At 45.0% G+C, this 22,493-nt stretch overlaps 1 protein-coding gene across 1 annotated transcript in view; it reads right to left on the reverse strand.

The window, feature by feature from the left end:
- Window positions 1–14,980: 14,980 nt before the first annotated feature.
- dhx36 (DEAH (Asp-Glu-Ala-His) box polypeptide 36) overlaps window positions 14,981–22,493 on the reverse strand; it is an 81,387-nt gene continuing 73,874 nt past the window's right edge. The window contains exons 23-25 of the mRNA XM_070883752.1: window positions 21,669–21,789; window positions 19,944–20,096; window positions 14,981–15,363 (exon numbers count right to left, since the gene is read on the reverse strand). Of these exons, the coding sequence (XP_070739853.1) occupies window positions 15,190–15,363; window positions 19,944–20,096; window positions 21,669–21,789 (448 nt within the window). The 3' untranslated portion in view covers window positions 14,981–15,189. The remainder of the gene's footprint in view (window positions 15,364–19,943; window positions 20,097–21,668; window positions 21,790–22,493) is intronic.

Consider the following 22,493-nt stretch of genomic DNA (forward strand, 5'->3'; position numbering starts at 1 on the left):
CACGCCTCATACCTTCAAAGTTACCCTTCTTTAAGTTCTGGACCATGGTCTCTGAATTAACTGTTTCATTCTCCATCCTAATGCAGAATTCCACCATATTATGGTCACTCTTCCCCAAGGGGCCTCGCACAACGAGATTGCTAATTAATCCTCTCTCATTACACAACACCCAGTCTAAGATGGCCTCCCCCCTAGTTGGTTCCTCGACATATTGGTCTAAAAAACCATCCCTTATGCACTCCAGGAAATCCTCCTCTACCGTATTGCTTCCAGTTTGGTTAACCCAATCTATGTGCATATTAAAGTCACCCATTATAACTGCTGCACCTTTATTGCACGCACCCCTAATTTCCTGTTTGATGCCCTCCCCAACATCACTACTACTGTTTGGAGGTCTGTACACAACTCCCACTAACGTTTTTTGTCCTTTGGTATTCTGCAGCTCTACCCATATAGATTCCACATCATCCAAGCTAATGTCCTTCCGAACTATTGCCTTGAATTGCAAGTGCAGAACCTGGCTCTTGTCTGCAGTGCACTCTGGGACACCAGAACTATTGATTCCATTTCCCTTTGAGCCGAAATGTCAGCTTTCTCCGACAGTGATCAAAATATCTCTGAGATTGCGTGCCAAAGTCTACACTTCAAGGTACCTAAGGCCTACGTGAAAGACGGCAGCAGCTTTTGAACACCTCCTGCAGTAAACAGAGAAGAATATCAGCCTGAACTCCAGCTGCGCTGCGTGTAGCAATACATTTGCACGACAGTAAAACATATGAGCAGATTACTGTTCTGTTTGTTTTGCCTGAGGTCAAGTTATGGTTCAAGCAAAGTTCAGGCAAAACTTGTACCTCAGCTCCTCTTCATCTATTGAGAGATTATTCCAGTTTGGCAGATTGGGGAGGACCAGCGTCACAAGTTTAAACTACGCAGAAGTAGGAAGATTAGATATTGGCCAGTTCCTCTCTTCCCAGAGAGTAGTCAGCGGAACACATTGTCGGCTATTGTGGTGGGTGCTGACTCTCTGGCTTCCAGAGGGAGCTGCACCGGTTCCTGACTGGGGCACAGATCACATCATAGAAGTGGTCAGTGTCTTTATAGGTAATACTTGGTCCGTGTGATCTCCTGGGCTGGTCTCGATCGCCTGAGGGGGTTGGAGAGGAATTTTCCAGAGTATTTTTTTCATTTCTTGGTCCTGGTTTTTTTCTTTGATTTATTGTCTATCCCAGAAGGTAACATGGCTGGGGTTGGGAGGGAAGAGGTGTCTAGTCATGATGCTCCAGCCATCATGAGTATGGGGCAGGTTCGACAGCCCAGCTGGTCTTTATGTGCGTCATTTTTATATGTTCATATCTGTGGCTGTCAGGGTAGCTGTTGCTCTGTCTCCGGACCTCAGATACTGTTAAAACACTTTGCTTATCTTCTGCCATTCTGAAGAAGAGCCTAGCCCAATGTGCTAGTGTTTCATTTATCTCCACAGACACTGACTGACCTGCTGTGTATTGCCACTCACCTGTCATTCTTTCAGATTTTCTGTTTTTATTTTTCCCCCCTACAAGAGCTGTTTAATAGAATTATTTTGTCCCATTCTTTTTCTTGTGGGCAAGTGCTCGGTCCTAACTTGGATGTGGCTCTTGGTGGCATAACTTGAAATCGGGATGTCCACATGTAGTTCCGGCATCCCGTTACTGAATGAGATGAACAGGCTGGGACTCTTTTCTCTAGAAGGGTGACCTGATAGAGGTCATGAAAGTGTTTGATAGGGTAGAGGAAGAGAAAACTTGTGGGGCAGTCCAAAACTAGGGGCCATAAATATAAGATAGTCACTAATAAATCGAATAGGGAATTCAGAAGAAACTTCTTTACCCAGAGAGTGGTTAGAATATGAAACTACTACAAGGAGTAATTGAGGCAAATGGAATAGATGCCTTTAAGAGAAACATAGATAAGTACATGAGGGAGAAAGGAATAGAAGATTATGCTGATAGGGTGAGATGAAATAGGGTGGGAGGAGACCCTCTAAATACCGGCATGGACCAAATGGCCCATTTCTATGTTGTAAATTCTTTGCAAATTACTCTTCAGTATAGCATGTTGCACCATTCCAGAGAATGGATCTTGGGGGCAATGGGTGAGACCATGGCTTTCGACAAAAGCTAGTGAATATAATGTCTACACTGTATCAGCCAATGAGTTGCACTGCAGGCGGGGTGGGACTTGCAGCAGGACCCACAGCAGTCTATTAACTCAATAAACAGAGTCTATTTAAACAGCGCACTAAAGCAAACCGTCTACAGAGTCTATTTATAAAGAATCATTGTGAACTACAGCAAACAGAACTCATGCCAGAAACTGCAGCAAATTCTCCCGATAAAAGCAGGGCGATTTCTCCAGGAAAAATGCAATGTTTGGAGGATCGTTACAGAATTCAAAGGGTGTGCGTAAAATCCATCGCAGTCACTTACAGCAGTGCGGTCTCCAGGCGTGATTGACAGGGGGAATTACCCAATCATCTCCACTCTGGGCGGGACTTGTGGTCTCGCTACATGCAGCTGTAAAAGATTGTGGGTTGCCTGGGGAGTGGGGTGAGCCCAGGATCAGGGATCCTGAAGAAGGGAAGCCAGGGAACACTGGCGAACAAAGTTTCGCCCTTCGCTGCAAGGACTGCTCACCCTCCGCGGATGAGTTGCATTCCCCACTTGTGGTGGTACTTGTTTAAATCTGGGTTTGGGTTATTATACACTTGAGTAAAAAGAAAATCAATCCTGTTTCTCATTTCTCAGGTGTGGGACATTATATGCTTATGGGGAGAAATAGCTAAAAGATTTTTTCTCTTACAATGTCAGCTTATTTTGTAGTAAGGCATTGAATTGAACCAGCAACAGCACTTCAAAGGTAAGATACATGACAGTTCTTCAAGACTGGAAACAAGTTGGTTGCAGAGAAGCAAAGGCTACGATTATTATAAATTCTACATCCGTTGATACGATAGACTGCACCACGGTTATAAGGGAATGGGAAATATTCATGATCAATGCATTTGATTCCGCTGCTTAAATTGAATTTTCTGTTAAATAAATATTCATACAAAAAATATTCATCAGAACAGAAAGGGACTACTTGCGAATGAAATGTTCATTCAAGATTTCCCAGAGATTCAAGTATTTCATTAATGTTCTCGAATTATTTTGCCTTCCCCTCAGATCTCCTACATAAAAGATTGAATGATTAAAATTCTCGACTGCTCAGACCTCAAGTCAAACACAACTCGCTCTCCAGTACCGTATGGTCAGTAATTAATAAAGCAAAACCATTTGAGCAAAGATGATTTTCAAATCGCCGAATATATTTCGGGCACTATAATGAAGAATCCTTCATCTCCTGCACTACGGCTCTCCGAAATTTCCCATATTGACTGCACCACAGTGAGTAGGGACAGGAACGTCCTGAGTTTAAACTAACAGCAACACTGGAGAGCCAGTGAGCTTCAGTAAGAGCGTCTTAATCTGTTGGGTAAAAGAACAAACTTATATTTATATAAGACCTTTCATGACCTCAAGATGTCCCAAATCACTTTACAGCCAATGAAGTACTTTTGAAGTGTAGTCACTGTTGTAATGTAGGAAAACATGGCAGCCAATTTGCGCACAGCAAGCTCCCACAAACAGCAATGTGATAACCAGATTTTTAGGTGTTGATCGAGGGATAAATGTTAGCCCGGACATTGGGAGAACTCCCCTGCTCTTCTTCAAAAAGTGCACTGAAATCTTTTAAATTCACCTGAGAGGGCAGGCAAGACATCGGCTGAAGGTCACATCTAAAAGACGGCACCTCCGACAGTGCAGCACTCGGTACTGCACTGGAGTGTCAGCCTGGATTTTGTGCTCAAGTCTTTGGATTGGGACTATGAAGCCACAACCATCTGATTCAGAAGCAAGAGTGCGACCACATGGGCCACGGCTGGCGCTCCTTGCTAACAAAGATGTGAAACATTAACGCAATCCAAACACGCAACAATGGGAGGTGAAATTCCTTTCCCAACGAAAAGCGCAAAAATGCAGGTACTTCTCGATCATTGCAATCCTGCATTCTCAGAAATCGCATATTTTACATCAGCGCATACTTAAAATTTAGTTCATCATGGAAATAAAAGGATGTGTTCTTGCAGTTTTTAATTGACAAGGGTCATTCACCTTTACCCAGACCCAAATCCACTTCCATCAATCACCATTTGGGGATTGATTTATATTAATGTTTTTGGTGAGGTAAACTTGAGATCATCCAAAACTCGACTGCCCATGTCCTAACTTGCACCAAGTCCCGTTCATGCTCGCTGACCTATATTGGTTCTTGATTAAGCAACGCCTCGATTTCAAAATTCTCATCCTAGTTTTTAAATCCCTCCAGACTTGCCCCTCCCCATGTCTGTAATCTCCTCCAGCCCCACAACCCGTCTGAGCCATACCTTTGTTACCTCTAGACTTGACCATTCTAAGGCACTCCTGGCTGGCCTCCCACATTCTACCCTACGTAAACTAGAGGTGATTCAAAACTCAGCAGCCCGTGTGTCCTAACTTGCACCAAGTCCTGCTCACCCATCACCCCTGTGCTCGCTGACCTACATTAGCTTCCGGTTAAGCAACGCCTCGATTTCAAAATTCTCATCCTTATTTTCAAATCCCTCCATAACCTCACCTCATTATCTCTGTAATTTTCTCCAGCCCCAAAACCCCCTCGAGATGTCTATGCTCCTCTAATTCTGCCCTCCTGAGTATTCCCGATTATAATCACTCAACCATTAGTGGCCATGCCTTCTGTTGCCTAGGCCCCAAGCTCTGGAACTCTCTGCATAAACCTCTCCGCCTCTCTACTTCTCTTCAAGATGCTCCTTAAAAACTACCTCTTGTCACCTGCACTAATTTCTACTTATGCGGCTCAGTGTCAATTTATTATCGCATAATACTCCAGTGAAGCGCCTTGGGACATTTCACTACATTAAAGGTGCTATATAAATAAAAGTTGTTCAGGTATTACCTGCACATCTTTAATTCTGCCCTCTTGAGCATCCCTGATTATAATCGCTCAACCATTGGTGGCTGTGCCTTCTGCTGCCTGAGACCCAAGCTCTGGAATTCCCTGCCTAAACCTATCCACCTCTTTCCTTCTGTAAGACGCTCCTTTAAAACCTACCTCTTTGACCAAGATTTTGGTCACCTGCCCTAATTTCTGCTTATGTGACTTGGTGCCAAATTCTTTGTCTTATAATACTCCTGTGAAGCGCCTTGGAACATTTTACTACTTTAAAGGCACCAAATAAATACAAGTTGTTGTTAAGGAATGTATATTTTTATCTTCCTCTTATCCTGAAGCTGTTGACTCCTGCTGGGGTTGTGATTCCACAGCCTCCTCTCCTCCAACGTCTTGTCCAAGTGGTCATTCTTCAAGTGGAGAGACGAGAGAAGCTGGGATTGTTCTCCTTCGAGTATAGAGATTAAGGGGAGATTTAACAGAAATTATGAGGGGTTTTGATACAGTAAATACAGAGAATCGGATTCCACTGGCAGGAGTGTCAGTAAGATTTAGAGGACACAGATATAAGAACCAGAACCAGAGGAAGGGAGTTGAAGAGATTTTTTTTTAAACGCAGCGAGTTATGATGATCTAGAACGCGCTGCCTGAAAGGGCGATGAAAGCAGACTCAAAAGTAACTTTCAAAAAGGAAGTGGATAAATAGTTGAAAAGGAAAAATTTGCAGTGTTATGTAGAAAGAGCATGGGAGTGGGACTAATTGGATAGCTCGACCAAAGAGCCATCACAGGCACAATGGGCCGAATGGCCTTCTGTGCTGTATGATTCAATGATTCTCAGCTGAGCTGAAACTTACCATCTTTCTAACTTTCCATTGCTGTGGTCAAATTCGTACAACAATGTAAGGACACACAAACACATCAAGAGTCATAGCACAGGTCAGGAAACACTGGCAGATTTCGCTACTTCCCAGCCCAACGGTATTGAAGTCCTCCGATTATCTGCTTGGTTGAAATCTTTGAACTTAACACAGATCAAAGATCTATCCTGGGATCTTCCTGATCTCTGTGCCTCCATCCCCACTGGCTGACCTGTACCTCTACTCCATTGACCTTCCTTTGCTCCATATCCCTCTATACCCTTACCCAACATAAATGCACCAAGAGCTCCAATTGTCCCCCAGCATCTACAGCCTTTTGGGGAGAGATTTTCAGATTTCCACTACCCTTTGTGCGATAAAAGTGATTTTTGACATCCCCCTGAACGGCCTGGCTCTAATTATATGATCCCCTCTTTTTCTGAAATTCCCTACCAGAGGAAATAGTTTCTCTGGGCTCAATTTTGGCCAGGAGTTGCTCCGTTTTTTTTGGAGTAACTTGATTTTTCTGGCGTATCTTAAAAATCCCCATTTTTCACATTCAATTTGCGCCAGTGATAGTTACGATTTTTTAAGTTTAGTTTTTTTTCTCAAAAGGGGGCGTTACCAACCACCTACGCCAGTTCTGCCCATTTAGGCAACTTTGGCCAGCTAATAGTTACTCCAAATCTATTTAGGCCAGCGTATGTGGCCACTTCAGAAAACCCTTGCAGAGAGTTAAAGAAATCGGTGCAGGTAGGTACATCGGAGGCCATTTGGTTAGGGCTAGGGGCGGGCAACAGAACTGATAGTGCTCCTGCCTGGATGATTTCTAGCCAAGTGAGTTTCAAAAGGCTAAAATTTAATTTGGTCACTAATAAAGAAACTTAATGATTAAAGAATGTGAATAGGATCAAACAGCTATACAGGCCATCATATGACAAACTTCGCAAAGTTAATTTACTATACAACAAAAGCATTCATAGAACCTTAAATTACAAAATAAAAGTGGAGAGGACCTGCACCTAAAGCACCAAACCTTGCAAACAAAAAGTTCTAAGAATTAAATAACAAATAAAAAATTGAAGTAAGAACTACCTTCAGCTTAAAACTCAGCCTGGGAAGGCAGCGGGCCGGCCTGTGCAGGAGGCCGGCCTGTGCAAGAGGCCACTCGGCCTGGGCTAGGGGCGGCACGACAGTGCACCGGGAGGCCACTCGGCCTGGGCTAGGGCCGGGAGCGATCGGCATCGGGATTCAACGCGGCATCTGTATTCCATGGAGAGAGGCTGGGCTGCAAAGGAGGGGGGGGGGGGGGAAAGAGGAGGAGAGCGAGTGAACGCGGCATCTGTGGGGAGAGGGGCTGGGCCGATTGCCAAATTTTGCCGTTACTGCGCATGCGCAGACATCGTGACCCGACTCCACTGCACATGTGCAGACGGCCCGGCACCGTTTTCAGCGCAGGACGCTGGCTCCAACCCCGACTCGACTGGCCACGCTGCGCGACGACCGGAGAGAGGCCAGACAGCGGGCCAAAGTGGGGAGCAATTTTTTCGGCGCACTTCTAAAAGGAGAAAAGCGGCGCATCTCCGGTAAGTGCGCGAAAAAAGGGGTGGGCCAAAATTGAGCCCTCGGATTGCTTTCTCCGATGACAGGTTCCAGTAACTTCCTCACTTTGATGTTAAACTGACAGATCTATAGTTAACTGGTTTCATAGAATAGTACAGCATAGGAGGCCATTCGGCCCATTGAATTTTTCTTTCCCTTTTTAAATAATAGAGACTTGGATTTCTATAGCACCTTTCACGGCCACTGGACGTCTCAAAGCACTTTACAACCAATAAAGTACTTTGGGAGTGTAGTCACTGTTGTAATGTCGGAAACGCGGCAGCCAATTTGCGCACAAGCAAGCTCCCACAAACAGCAATGTGATAATGACCGGATAATCTGTCTTGTTTTTGGTTATGTTGATTGAGGGATAAATATTGGCCAGGACACCAGGGATAACTCCCCTGCTCTTCTTCAAAGTAGTGCCATGGGATCTTTTACATCCACTTGAGAGAGCAGACGGGACCTCGGTTTAACTTCTCATCTGAAAGATGGCACCTCGGACAGTGCAGTGCTCCCTCAACACTGAACTGGAGTGTCAACTTAGATTTTTTGTGCTGCAAGTTCCTGGAGTGGGGCTTGAACCCACAGCCTTCCGACTCAGAAGTGAGTGCACTACCCACTGAGCCACAGCTGACACTAATGAAGTGACATTTGCAATTTTCCAATGCAAAGACACAATTCCCAAATCTAGAGAGTTTTGAAAATTCCAACTAACATATTTGCAATTTTCTCCTTATCATCCCTTATAGTCTCACCTGCATCTGCCTTTTATGGGGCCACATTTCACCACTCTTAGTCACATTTCTTTTAGTTATATTTCGACCAGGCTGTTTTCATACCATCAACACAAAATATTTCACTGCCGTATTTGTTTCCACATGAACATTCTGGATCAGTAGCATAATTGGTCACTTGTTGGAGAATGACTTCAAAACTGCAGTGACACTGCCACCCAGTGACAAGTTTGAATATGTTATTTCTTACAGGACCGTACAGCGCAGGCCATTCGGCCCATCGTGCCTGTGCAGCTCTTTGAAAGAGCTGTCCAATTAATTCCACTTCCCTATTCTTCCCCTGCAATTTTCTCCCCTTCAAGTATTTGAAAGTTACTATTGAATCTGCTTTCACCATCCTTGCAGTGCATTCCCGATCATAACTCGCCGAGTAAAATAAATTCTTCTCTCGCCACTGGTTCTATTGCTAATTACCTGAAAGTACTTAATTTCTTCTCCATTATTTTTCCATCTTGCTTTATAAGCAATCCATTAAGAATATAATTTCTTTAAAAAAGTTTCACTTTGAAAGGTTGTTTCCTGATGCAAGGTCTGGGGCGAGGTTTATTTGCTGCAACATGATACGCCTAATTGGAACCAGGACACACTCAGTCATCTGATATGTGAACCGGTTAGGTCTGCGGTAGTCCTAAGCGCTGATGATGATTGCTAGGTCAGGAGGTTCTTGTTGGACAGTCAGTGGGGTGTTTAGCAATGCCTTGTGCTGGTTAAACCTTGACTCTTGCAGCTAAGTTCTCTGGGCTTAGGTAGATGACTATGACCCTTTAGGAAGAGAATGTTGTAGGGCTGCAGGTTACAGAGATTGGAGGGGGAGGGGGTGAGGGGGTGAGGTCATGGACTTTGCAGCAAAGTCTCTTCTGATACATCGTGCTGCTTTGATCCTGAAGTTGAGAGTGCATCCTCTGTCTTGAGTAATGATGGTCCAATAATCTGAATTTAGAAAGGTATTCAATTAGCTTGAAGTTGCAACTCAATCTTATCTGTTACATATCAACAAGGATTTTGAACTTTGTGAAAGATTGTCACAACATATTTGCTTGCTTTCGTTTTAAGAGACATAGATCGCTTCCTGTTTTGATGAGTGACTCATTGAATCCGACATGAATGGGATATTTGAGATCTGCCAAACAAGGTGAAGGAACCTGACACAAACTCTTCCTGCTAAAACGTTAGCAACATTCTACTAACCATTATGCTAGTCTGTTTGGAAACAAACCTTGAATATTTGCTTCGCAGCACCTGAACAATTGTATCGTCCTTTGTCAGATTTTTGGGTCTTAATCTGTAGCTTTTGAATCATTATAATGGATTTTCTACTCTACTTCAGAAAGCTGTAGAGAAAGATAAAGGATGAATTACAATCTTCTGAGTGAAGCAACATTCAGATTCTGTTCATTTAACGCCTGACCTTGTGACCAGGGAGGTGTAGGTGGACAACCAATGAAGGCTGGAGAGCTCGTTAACTCTGATGGCTCGTCCTTGGGTCAGGTAGCAGCTTTCCAAGGTGAAGCAAGTTTAGGTCGCGTGGATATAGACATTGAAAAGGAGGTTACGTAAAGTTTATGCAATGGCAAACTTTTTAAAGCTTAAAAAATAAGCCAGATGATCAAAAATCCGCCTGAAACTTCAGACGCGATAGTAATGAAAGACTGGCATTTCTATAGAGCTTTTCACCTCAGGACATCCCAAAGTGCTTTACAGCCAATAAAGTACTTTTGAAGTGTAGTCATCATTGTAATGTAGCAAACATGGCAGCCAATTCGCGCACAGCAAGCTCCCACAAATTAAATAAATGACCAAATAGTCTGTTTTGGTGATGTTAATTGTGGGATAAATGCTGGCTAGAACACCAAGAATAACAAAAATCTATTGATCTCTGTCTGGACAACTCCAATTGTCCCAGAGTTTTGGGGGAGGAAGAGATCCAGATTTCTACTACCGTTTGTGTGTAAAAAGTGCAAGAATGCAATATTGCAGAGCTATATAGAAATGTAACCAAGTGAATGCAAGTGGCACGTTTCGAGATTCGCTGACCATTTTTCCACAGAAAGGATTTGTAAATTTAAGTGGACTGTTTTAAAGTAAAGCAGGGTCACACGGATTTAAAATTCTCCTTACAGCTAAATACTACAATTGCTGAGGAGTTTATATGTCAATGAGTCTGAAGATGTCTTTATACAACTTTGAATAAGTAAATAAGTTAATTATCTCGTTTCAGGCTTCTTACAAAAATCCCCATGCATTATTGTTCAGATGGCCTATTCATCTCAGTGAAGCATGGGGTATCGCTTGTGAATCCACTCTTGTGCAGGTAGCCAATTTCATTGACAGGCATAGTGGTGAACCATTAAACAGGGAAGGAAAAGACTTGTATTTATATAGCACTTTTCATGACCTCAGGATGTCTCAAAGCGCTTTACAGCCAATTCAGTACAGTGTAGTCACTGTTGTAGTATAGGAAAAGTGGGAGACAATTTGCGCACAGCAAGGTCCCACAAAAAGCAATGCGATATTGACAAGGTAACTCGCGAGTTTTGCAGTTGATTGAGGGATAAATATCGGGCAGAACACTGGGGAAAACTCTCCTGCTCTTTTTCGAAATAGTGCCGTGGGATCTAATACACCAGAGACTTTGAGTTCAAATCCCACCATGGCAGTTTGAGAATTTAAATTCAGCTTGGAAAATCTGGAAATAAATAAACTGGCACCAGCAAAAATGACCACGAAGTTGTTGGATTATTGTAAAAATCCAACTGGTTCGCTAATGTCCTGTTAGGTAAGGAAACCTGCCGTCCTTACCTGGTCTGGTCTGTGTATGACTCCAGTACCACATCACTGCCTTCTGAAACCATTCAGTTGCATCATACCACTTTCTGTTCAAGCTGAAGGCACACCACTCTCTCAGGGCAACTAGGGATGGGCAATAAATGCTGGCCACATCCCAAGAATGAAAAAATTTGATCAGGCAGCATCTGTGGAGAAAGTCAATCGATGCCTCAGGTTTGAGAAGTTCCCTGGGTCCTGAGGAAGGGTCTCGGATCTAAAACGTCGGCCTGTTTGACTTGTTGCTCCACAGATGCTGCCTGACCCGCTGAGTATTTCCAGCTCGTTTGTGTTTATTTTCAGATTTCCAGTATTTTGCTTCCTGGCATCACACTGTGTCTCCGTAAACACAATCCACGTTCAGAGTCAAAATATTTTCCTTCATGCAGGGAGTTAGCAATTAAGGAAAAATATTTGGAGTTTTATTTTAATGAACGCAAGGAAACAAATCCTCGAGACATCTGCGACTTTCCACCATATTCTTCCTTAATTGCTTCAGACGCAACAGGCAGGTCGTGGTGAATCGTCGGTCGGCAAGGAACAAGAGAGAGGTACGTATGGTAAGGATTTTAATGGGAAAAAAAATACAAATGCTTAGACTACGCAACAACAGCTCTTGCATCTTAAAAACGATCACAGAAATAAATACTGTCTAGAAAACAGAGGAACATTCGAGCCAGAAACATCTCTCAAACTAAAACAGAAAGCGTTGTGTTTTATTCACTTACCAGGAATGATTACGACTACTGCATGACAAAAGGGCACCGGGCATTCTGACAGCACCTCGACACAACACTGCAGTGGAGTGCAATTTGATTGGTCTCAACATCTCGTGACTGCAGGTATACAAGTAGATTTGCCTTTACACATAGTGACCCCCTCAATCTTCCACTTGAAATTCATCCTTGACATTGCTTAATTTTGCTCGCTCTCGCCCCCTGCTGAAACCCAAGTCCACGGTGATGAGGAGGGGTTACCCTCGCCATCCTTTTGTTTTCTGCCCAATGTCCAACACTTGCCTACAAAGGGGTTTTTCGGGCAGTTCATTGGTTCACCGTTGGGTACCGCTCGATGATGTGCCTGCTGAGTTAGTTCCTGCAGCCAACCAGTTAGTGATGTGCACCAAATGCCCAGAAATCACAATTCCAATGCAAACCGCTTGGGTATCGGTGTGAAAGGCGAGTTTCCGACTGTTCATTAAGCTCACTGAAAGCCCAAGGTGGGGAGAAGTTTCCAAAGTATCATCTACTCGAATCCTTCTTTGGAGCACACGGTCGTATGTCAATTGGCATTACATACACATCCGAGGTAACTATGATAGGCAGGCATTTCATGAAGAATTGGGAAATGTTGCCGAAGCCAGTTGGTTCTACCTTACGTTAGTGATCAGTCCGTTGCCGGATATCAGTTTTATGTCAACACCTTTTACCCCATGACTCTGTATGCGTTGCCTGTCAGAGAGCAGAGTAGAACTGGTGATACATCATTACTACATTAAAAATCATGACGAAGGGGAATGGGATCAATCCCTAGTTAGCTAATGCAGAGCGGGCAGGCAAACGCACTCAATGCACTGACACAGGGGAAGCCCTTGAATATCAACTTGAAACAAAGACTTGCTTTTATGCAACGTCTCATCATTTCTCTCAAAAAATTCCGAAATGCTTGAATTATTCAATGCTTCACACTGGGAAGATGCTGTTACGATGGGTATGTTCAGCAACCATTTTGCGGGCAGCAAGATCCCACAAACAGCATTGAGATGAACGAGCAATTAAATCTCTTTCTGGTGACATTGGTTCAGGGAAGGCTGTTGGCCCAGGGTACTGGGAGAACTCCACTATTCTTTGCAGAGTGGGAACTTTAATGTCCAACTGAACCACAGGCAGATTAACACCTCATCTCCTCAAATGCAGCATCCCACCTCAATATTGCAGAGCCTAGCCTAGATTATGTGCTGGAGTTTTGTGGTGGAGCTTGAGCAATGCTTCTGAGGAAGAGTCTCGTATGGCGTTTACCCCATCATCCAGGATATGAATTGGTGGATTTGAAGTTGATCGAACAGTGGGAACCGTGACCAATCTAACCGTTGGATCGTGTGGCCAACTCCACATGCTACGACACTATTGAACGGAAGTTCCTGGAGCTGCAATTTTGCTGATGTACCTTGGCGATGTTGGCGCACTGACATGGTAGCTCCAAGGCCAGGCCGCTCTGAATTGCTCATTGCCCCCACGGCCAATGGCAAAGCAAGGCCCATCTACAGGCCGGACGCCTCAAAGTCGAAACTTAACAATGGAAATGTGAGCCAAATCCAAACAAAATAAAAAAATTTAAGTTTTTAAAACTCCAAGGGTTAAATTAATGAGGAGAGATTACACAGACTAGGGTTGCAAGTCTCCGGAATTTAGAAGATTAAGGGGTGATTTGATCGAAGTTTTCAAGATGTTAAGGGGAACTAATAGTTTTTCTCCATCTACCCTATTTCTGCTAGTTGGGGAGTCTAGGATGAGGGGGGGGTCGTAGCCTGACTATGAGAGCCAGGCCTTTCAGGAGTGAAGTTAAGAATTATTTCTATACACAAAGGGTGGTAGAAGTTTGGAAAACTCTTCCGCAAACGGCAATTGATGCTAGATCATTTGTTAATTTTAAATCTGAGATTAACAGATTTTTGTTAACAAAACAGTATTAAGGGATATGGGCCAAAGCGGGTATATGGAGTTAGGTCACAGATCAGCCATGATCACACTGAATGGCGGAACAGGCGCGAGGGGCTAAATCGCCCGCTCCTGGTCCTATCTTTAGGCCCACAGCCTGAAACAGACCCTAGCGATCTCAGGCAGCTGAACCATGGGGCCAATTTTAACCCAACTCGCCCATCAGGAAACAGACGGGATCGTGAGCAATGCTTGCTTTACACCCCGCCCAACTTTACTCTGCACTGCAGTCAATAGTGGGCGGGATGGAAAACCAGCGTTCCAGCCGGACCCGTGGGATTCCCGCCTGCTGAGTTAGGTTAAAAATTACCACCATGGTTTCTGTTAGTGACAGTAAAGGCGGAGCCCACAGATGAGGGGCCCCACAAGAAAGGACACTCAGGGTGACAAAGGGAGGGTGATTAATGACAATAGTCTAACAATGCTTCAAAGGGACAGTTGCCCCTCTGATTTTGGGGCGTAACGGATTACAGTGTCTATTAGTCAATTTTTTTCCTGCTTTCTGTTTGTCATTTTTTTTTTTAATTAAAAAGTCAAATTGGTTGCTAAAGAAAAACACCAATGCGCAACACAGCTTTCCTCACCCCCGTTCAGCGTTAAATTAATAGGTGGAATGAAGCCGTCCTCTCTAGCACGTTTGAGCTATGTAAAAATGTTTAGATTTGAGCGAAAGTATCTCCCAGCACAGAATTAACAGATTGTAAACAGGGGAGATGAAGAAAAGAAACAGCAGATGTTGGAAATAGGCAGTAGGTCCGGCAACATCTGTAAAGAGCAAAGGGTTAATGTTTCGGGTTTAATTTCTGGTTGGAACGCAGGGTTCGGACGAGAGGTCCGTGCCCGAACGTTACCCTTCCTTCTCTTGGCTCAGACGCTGGGTGTATCCTGTTTTTACTCTAACTGCTTATCCCTATTTTCAGTCTTAGCAAAAGAAAGGTCCGACCTCTGAACTTCCCCTGGGGAGGGAAATGCTTTCAGAGTCAACCTAGAATTGAAAAGGACATGTTCCTTTCAAGTTCAGGAGGACCACAAATGAAGAATGAAGCTATCCAGTGATGCCGCACTGTATCAGTGACATGTCACACGTCAGTGCCCTGCCACTGCCTCTCCCCTTTTGAGTCAGGTCTACACTCTATACCAGAATGTAATTACACTTCTTAACACAACAGGCATTTTATTCTATGTGTACAGGCCAACGCAGTCTTACCAACGAGACCTTTTGGCATATTCTCCAAAACATCTGTTCCAAGTTAGCCAAAAAAATGTTAATGACACAAAACAACTCTGCACTTGTGAGCTACAATATGGTGTTGAAGGCTCAGCCCAGAACCCCCTCGAGAATCCGTTAGCAGGCAGCGCAGCATCAGTAGCTCTGGAATCGAGGTGTGTAGTTTGTTGCACTGGCATTGTCTTGCGTGGTTATCAAATCTATGATCGCCGACAGGACAGCGCAGTCTTTCGATCGATTATTCCAATCCACAGGTCGGGGCTTCTTAATCTTCTCTTGCAGAAGGGCATCGAGTTCCTTCTTCAGATCCTGTGGAGAGAGAAAGACCTCAGCGTGAGTACACAGTGCAGGTTTAACAGGACGAGCCTGCGACACCCAGCACAACGTTACCTAGAGATCCGATTGATACTGCATTTGGCCAGAGGAAGTCAAGTTGGACTAACTTTCTCTCAGGAGGGGGAAATCGCTAACTGGAGGAAAGGAACTGACGATCTTCCAGATGTTCCGAACACAGTGTTGGGAAAGTAAACCCCTGTGATTCTGCTTCTTGATGAGATAGGTGTGGTGTTGTACTAATGTTTCAGTGGCTAAGTGGGCTGCCTCTGTGTTACTGTGCCAGACGGACCAAGCCAGTTCCAGGCATGTCTCAAACCAGTATAGCATTGCAAGTGCTACAATCGGCCAATGTGTCGCCAAGCTAAGGAACAGTGGGGGGGGGGGGGGGGGGGGGGGAGTGTGGGGTGGGGGAAAGGAAACATACCCACCAAGGATTCCCAACTCCTGATTACTATTCAGTGACCCATGCAAGGAAGCACGCATGTGTGATTTTCAAATGAGGACAGAAGTGGGTTTGGAAGTGACATCCCTCACAGCCAAATAGCCCTCTGATGCTCAGTTTGTGAAGAATGGTCAACTGGGGAAAGGTGCGGAGCGCCCGAAGAGCCACACCCCAAATTGCACCTTCAGGAGACAAGGGCCCCAATTCTAACCCCGGGTAGCATTCCCGCTCAGGCGGGAGTTCAAATTAGAGTCGGGTCTCGTGCAACGTTCTCGCTACGCTGTGCGGGACTGCCAAACTGTGAATGGGCCGTGTACCTCTCGAAAATTAGGGGGGGAACCACTGGTCTCATGATTTCATTGGACTGCGACATTTATATGTAAAGAAGGACCCTGTTGGATTGTGTCCTTGCTGCCTGCTCGGGGGAGCCGCTTAAAATTGAATATGTTACGATCGTGGTGGCTTTCGGACAGGTAAAAGCCAGGGTGATTTTAACTGCCCACCCGCCAGGTTTCTGCTGAGCGAGTAGGGTTAAGGTCTCCTCCGAGGGGAGAAAAGGGAATAAAAATCAAACAGTCTGAATAAAAGTAGGGATGTCGCTGTGATTGGTTGGATCCCCTGGCCGTGGTTTGTACATCATCATAGGCATTCCCTCGAAATCGTGAGAATTCCCTCAAAGTGAGTTCTCAGGTGGCTGTACAGTCCAATACAGGAATTACAGTCTCTGTCACAGGTGGGGCAAACAGTGGTTGAAGGAAAGAGTGAGTGGGGAGCCTGGTTTGCCGCACGCTCCTTCCGCTGCCTCCACTTGTTTTCTGCATGCTCTCAGCGACGAGACTCGAGGTGCTCAGCATCCTCCCGGATGCTCTTCCTCCACTTAGGGCAGTCTTTGGCCAGGGATTCCCAGGTGTCGGTGGGGATGCTGCACTTTACCAAGGAGGCTTTGAGGGTGTCCTTAGATACGTTTCCTCTGCCCACCTGGGGATCGCCTGCTGTGTAGGAGTTCCGAGTAGAGCACTTGCTTTGGGAGTCTTGCGTCGGGCATGCGGACAATGTGGCCCGCCCAACGGAGCTGGTCGAGTGTGGTCAGTGCTTCGATGCTGGGGATGTTGGCCTGATCGAGAACACTGACATTGGTGCGTTTATCCTCCCAGTGGATTTGCAGGATCTTACGGAGACAGCGCTGGTGGTATTTCTCCAGTGATTGGAGGTGTCTGCTGTATAGGGTCCACGTCGTACAGGAAGGCGGGTATCATATGTTTGTACAGCATTTCTATAGCAGCGATTTTGAAATTTGCTCTGTTCTCAATTCACTGCAATCAATCCATCCGGATTTTGGCTCACACAAAAAAAACGGGATGCGATGCAATTCCCCAAAACTCCAGTGAAATTCCCAGTACCCCAGGTAAATAAAGACAGAATTTGACTTGTTCAGTCACAGTGGCCCTGACTGTAATACTCAACTCCAACTATAGCCTTTACCAGAAATGTGAAATGAAAAGTAAAATTGAGAGAGTCAAGTCTGAACTCGCGGCGGTCTCGAGGGTTCATACATCAGGCTGGCAGTCCACAACTTACGATCATATCTCAAGGGCTATAATTATGCTGACAAATCAGCACGACTGGGACTTTGACATCTTAATGAGGGATATGATTACCCATTTGTACAGTGTGCCTGTGCTTCACTTGCTTCGGGGATAAGTACAGTTGAATTGATATAATGGGAGTGTTTTCGTGCGCCTGTCACAGAGACAATGATTTCCCACATTACTTCTAGTGGAGCGCTGCATCAGTTCTGGGCACTGCCCCTCAGGAAGGATACATTGGCCTTGGAGGGAGCACAGGGCAGATTCACCAGAATCATACCGGGGCTAAAAAGATTACATTTTGAGGACAGGTTGCACAGAATAGACTTGTATTCCCTGGAGTATAGAAGATTAAGGGGTAATCTAATTGAGGTGTTTTAGTTGATTAAAAGATTCTACTGGGTAGAGAGAGAGAGAGAAACTATTTCTTCTGGTGGGGGAGTCCAGAACAAAGGAGTGTAAACTTAAAATTACAGCTAGGCCGTTCAGGAAGTCAGGAAGGACTTCTTCACACCAAGGCTAATGGAAATCTGGAACTCACACCAAGGCTAGTGAAAATCTGGGAGTCTCTCTCTCAAAATGGCTGCTGGAGGCTGGGGGCCAATTGAAAACTGAAGATTGATAGATTTTTGTTAGGCAAGGGTATTGAAGGATACGCAACAAAATCCGTTAAAGGGAGTTGTGGTATGGATCAGCCATGATCTAATTGAATGGTGGAACAGGCTCGAGGGGCTGAACGGCCTCTTCCCGTTCCTATGTTCAATTCAAATATTAAAAGAATGAGTCTGTCTACAGTTACTGTGCTGCAATTAACCAAACGATTCTATAATTAAAACTTCACTAATTGCCATCCACATTTAGCAGCAACAGGTGTTTATGTATCGCATCTATATGAATTCTCTTCACTGCGATTGCAGATGTCAGTTCTGGTTTACATGCAGAGTGTTTTACCAATCTTATCCCCGGCCTCCTTTCTGTTGGAGTATGGTTCCTCAGGCACCAGTTACCCCTAGTATAACCCTCTATTCATTTGTCCCCCATGCGCTTATTTAGCTGACCCTTAAATGCATCTACGCTATTTGCCTCAAGCACTCCTTGTGGTACCGAGTTCCACATTCTCACCACTCTCTGTGTAAAGAAGTTTCTCATGATTTCCCTATTGGCTTTATTAGTGACTATCTTATATTGATGGCTCCCAGTTCTGGTCTCGCCTGCAAGTGGAAAACATCTTCTCTACGTCTACCCCATCAAACCCTTTCATAATCTTAAAGATCTCAATCAGGTCATCCCTTAGCCTTCTCTTTTCAAAAGAGAGCCCGTGCCTGTTCAATCTGAGGCCTGTGCTAATATTCCAGACAATGTGGGAGTGGAACCATTTGGATAGCTCTTTCAAAGAGCCGTCACAGGCAAGATGGGCCGAATGGCCTCCTGCGCTGCATCAGCCTGAATTCAAATCGCATCATGGTAGTTTGAGAATGTGAATTCAGTTTAAACAAATCTGGAAACAAAAAGCGAGCATCAGTAAGTGACCACGAAGCTGTCGGATTGTCTTAAATAACCCAACTGCTTCACTGATGTCCTTCAGGGAAGGAAACCTGCTGCCCTTACTCATTGTGAGCCGATATGTGACTCCAGTTCCAAAGCAATGTGGTTGACTCTTAATTGCCCTCTGAAGTGACCTAGCGAGCCAGTCAGTAATACATAGGCAATAAATGCCAGCGTCACCCACATCCAGAGAAGGAATTAAAAAAAAGAAAAGCTTGTATCTCGCAGACTTGGGGAGAGAGCTCCTATTTGTATCAACCATCCGTAAATAATCACAGTATCTTACAGCACAGATGGCCAGTCGGCCCATCGTGCCTGTGCCGGCTCTTTGAGACAGCTATCCAAAAAGCCCCACTCGCCCCTGCTCTTTCCCCATTTCCCTGCAACTTTTCCCTTTAAGAACATAAGAAAAAGGAGCAGGAGTTGGCCACCTGGCGCGCGAGCCTGCTCCACCATTTAATAAGATCATGGCTGATCTTTCCAAGTATTTATCCAATTCCCTTTCGAAAAGTTACTACTGAATCTGCTTCCACCGCCCTTTCAGACAGCGCGTTCCAGATCACAACAACTCGCTGCATAAAACAAATTCTCATCTCCCCTGTGGTCCTTTTGCCAATTATCTTAAATCTGTGTCCTCTGATGACTGACCCTCCTGCAGTAGAGTTTCTCCTTATTTGCGCTATCAAAACCCCTCAATTAACTAATCAAGAGGATTTCTTTTGAAACAAGTACAAGTAATTTGGACAGCTCTCCATGGGGGTTAAGAATAACATCTCTGCAACTGGATCTGGAGATTATAAATGCAGATTAATGAGCTTTATGAGCACAATTACTAAGCTTCACTATCTACAACCTGCTTATGAATTTCTCAAATAAAGCAACACGTTGGAAACAAACAGCAGGGCAGCCAGTCTCAAAGAGAAATATCGCTTCGAATGTCAATGCACGGTCACAATACAATTCTCAATTTGTTTTTTTACCTTTACTAAATGGGCGATTCTGGATGGCGACTGGAACACTATCCACTCATCCACAGAAATGGTCTCCTGGTCCTGCTCCTTCTGTATCGAGATATCTCCTCCAAAGAACAGTAAAGAGTAAGGGGAGACCTCAGTGCAATCATACAGGTAGATCTGCAAAGACACCCAAGGTCCTCGGTAAGTACAAGCTGGCAACGCTATCGAGAAAGCCCGCCCACGAGGGGTGCTGCGATTGGGACCCAGAGGGCCAAATGCGTTCTGGTTCTAAATGCGGTGTGATCCGGCAGGGACAGGAAGAAATCCAGTCTAAATATGGTCACTGGGTTCCAGACAGTCAAGCAATTAGAATTAGGAAAAGAAATATAGGACTGAAACCTATTTTGGGCGGAACGCCCCAGGATCGAACTGCCAACGCTGAACTTCAAGCCTCAGGCCTTTACTGGCTTTGCTGTTAAAACCTATTTCCAATTATGGGGACAAAAATCAGTTTGGGGGGGGGGGGTTGTAGCTCTAAACGGGCGTTGGCAAATCGGGGAGTGGCCATTCCCGGATGAGTGTAATTTTTCAATCCATTTGCTGGACACGGGCGGCTGCCCAATTTTCCATTCTACTAAAATCAATCAAGAAAAAATAATTGGGATTGGGCGGAGTGTAAACAAGGCGGCCGATTCACTCTCATCCATTTTGCTCTATAGCTCAAAGACCGAATTAATAACATTATGACTCTCGAAGAAAATCCACGGTTACACTTCCGCCCGCTCGCTCCCCTCCCACCCCCCCACCTATCTTTTATGACCTCAGGATATTCCAAAACATCTTACAGCCAAAGATCTACTGTTGTAATGTAGGAAACGCGGCAGTCAATCCGCGCACAGCAAGCTCCCACAAACAGAGATGCGATAATGACCAGATAATCTGTTTTTAGTGATGTTGGTTGAGGGACAAAGGTTAGTCCTGACACTGGGGAGAACTTCCCCGCTCTTCTTCAAAATAGTGCCCTGGGATCTTTTTACGTCCACCCGAGAGCAGACAGGGCCTCAGTTTGACATGTCACCTGACAGAAGGCACCTCCAACAGTGCAGCGCTCCCTCAGTACTGCACTGGAGTGTCAGCCTAAATTCTGCGCTCAGGTCCCTGGAGTGGGATTTGAACCCACGACCATAGGATTTTGTCACCGAGTTGACAAACTGGAAGGCTGAGAAGCACCCAGCTCGCGACCGTTGCAGCTGATGTGAGGTGCCCAGAATAGAGAGATCTTCTCTGCCTCGAGGAGAGCCAAAGGCTGTGAGAGATGGAGACGAATGATCCACCAAGCAACGCTCTGAGGGACCCCGTTACAATGCTGCTTTCCAAAGTGAACCAGAGAACGGAACTGTTGCAGTCTTGATACGCTCCAAATGTAGTTAGCATGAAACTGGACTTGAATCCGATAAGAGGACCTTAGGACGATGGATATTTCACTAAAACCTTGAACCGTAGGGGTGATTTCAGTGCACCGTGGGAAATCAGCAACGCACCGCCCGCACGTGTCTGGTAAATGGATGGAAAAATTACTCATCCGGGAATGGCCACTCCCCAGCGAGAGCGGCAGATTGCGGAATCGTCTCTTATACGTTTAGAAAAACAGTACCGTGACAGTTCTGAAGTGATTTAGGGGAGCAAAAAGAGAGACACAGCGAAAGAGAGAGGAGAGAAAAAGAGACAGACTTTTACAGGAAAACTTACACTGGTGGTCCGCATCTTCAAGTGGTAGATCAGCCAGTTGTGCTGAAAGTCACCCTCTTCGGCATTCACAGATTTTGGGTGAATGTTGACCCTTCCATCTGACTTGGTGAAGACTTTAGCCCTGAAAGTGCACAACAGAGAACCATGAGTCTCCAGTTAAGGTTCCCGCGGAAATTCACCATAGGATCCTTTCTTCCAACTTTACACCTCTTTTTCGAAAGTGCTTTCTAAGTGTCCAAAGTGAAAAGGTTGCCCAACATCGATCACCCTCAAGAGTGGAGGAGGAAGCAGGCGAAACACCAGTTTTACATCCCAGCCAATATGTCAATGGAGGCCAAGTGAGTAAAGGCCCCACCCTAGTGTGTCTGTAAGTTACATAGGATATACAGCAGAGAAACAGGTCATTCGACCCAACCAGTCCATGCCTGCGTTTATGTTCCACTCGAGCCTCCTTCTGTCTTTATCTAACTCTATCAGCATAACCCTCTATTTCCTTCTCCCTCATGTGATTGCCTAGCTTCCCCTTGAATGTATCGATACTATTTGCTTCAACCACTCCAAGTGGTAGAGAGTTCCACATTCTCCCCACTCTTTGGGTAAAGATGTTTCTTCTGAATTCCCTATTTGACTTCTTAGTGACTCTCTTATCTTGATTGCCTCTAGTTTTGCTCTTCCCCACAAGTGGAAACACTCTCTCTGTAACCGCTCTATCAAAACCTTTCATAATTTTAAAGACCTCTATTAGGTCAATCCTCAGCCTTCTCCAAGTTGATCTGTAACAATTGAGCTCTAATAAATGACCTGCGCTTGGGAGAGGGAAAAAAA

The sequence above is a fragment of the Pristiophorus japonicus genome, chromosome 6 (assembly GCF_044704955.1).
Source record: "Pristiophorus japonicus isolate sPriJap1 chromosome 6, sPriJap1.hap1, whole genome shotgun sequence".
In the NCBI taxonomy this organism is placed as follows: domain Eukaryota; kingdom Metazoa; phylum Chordata; class Chondrichthyes; family Pristiophoridae; genus Pristiophorus; species Pristiophorus japonicus.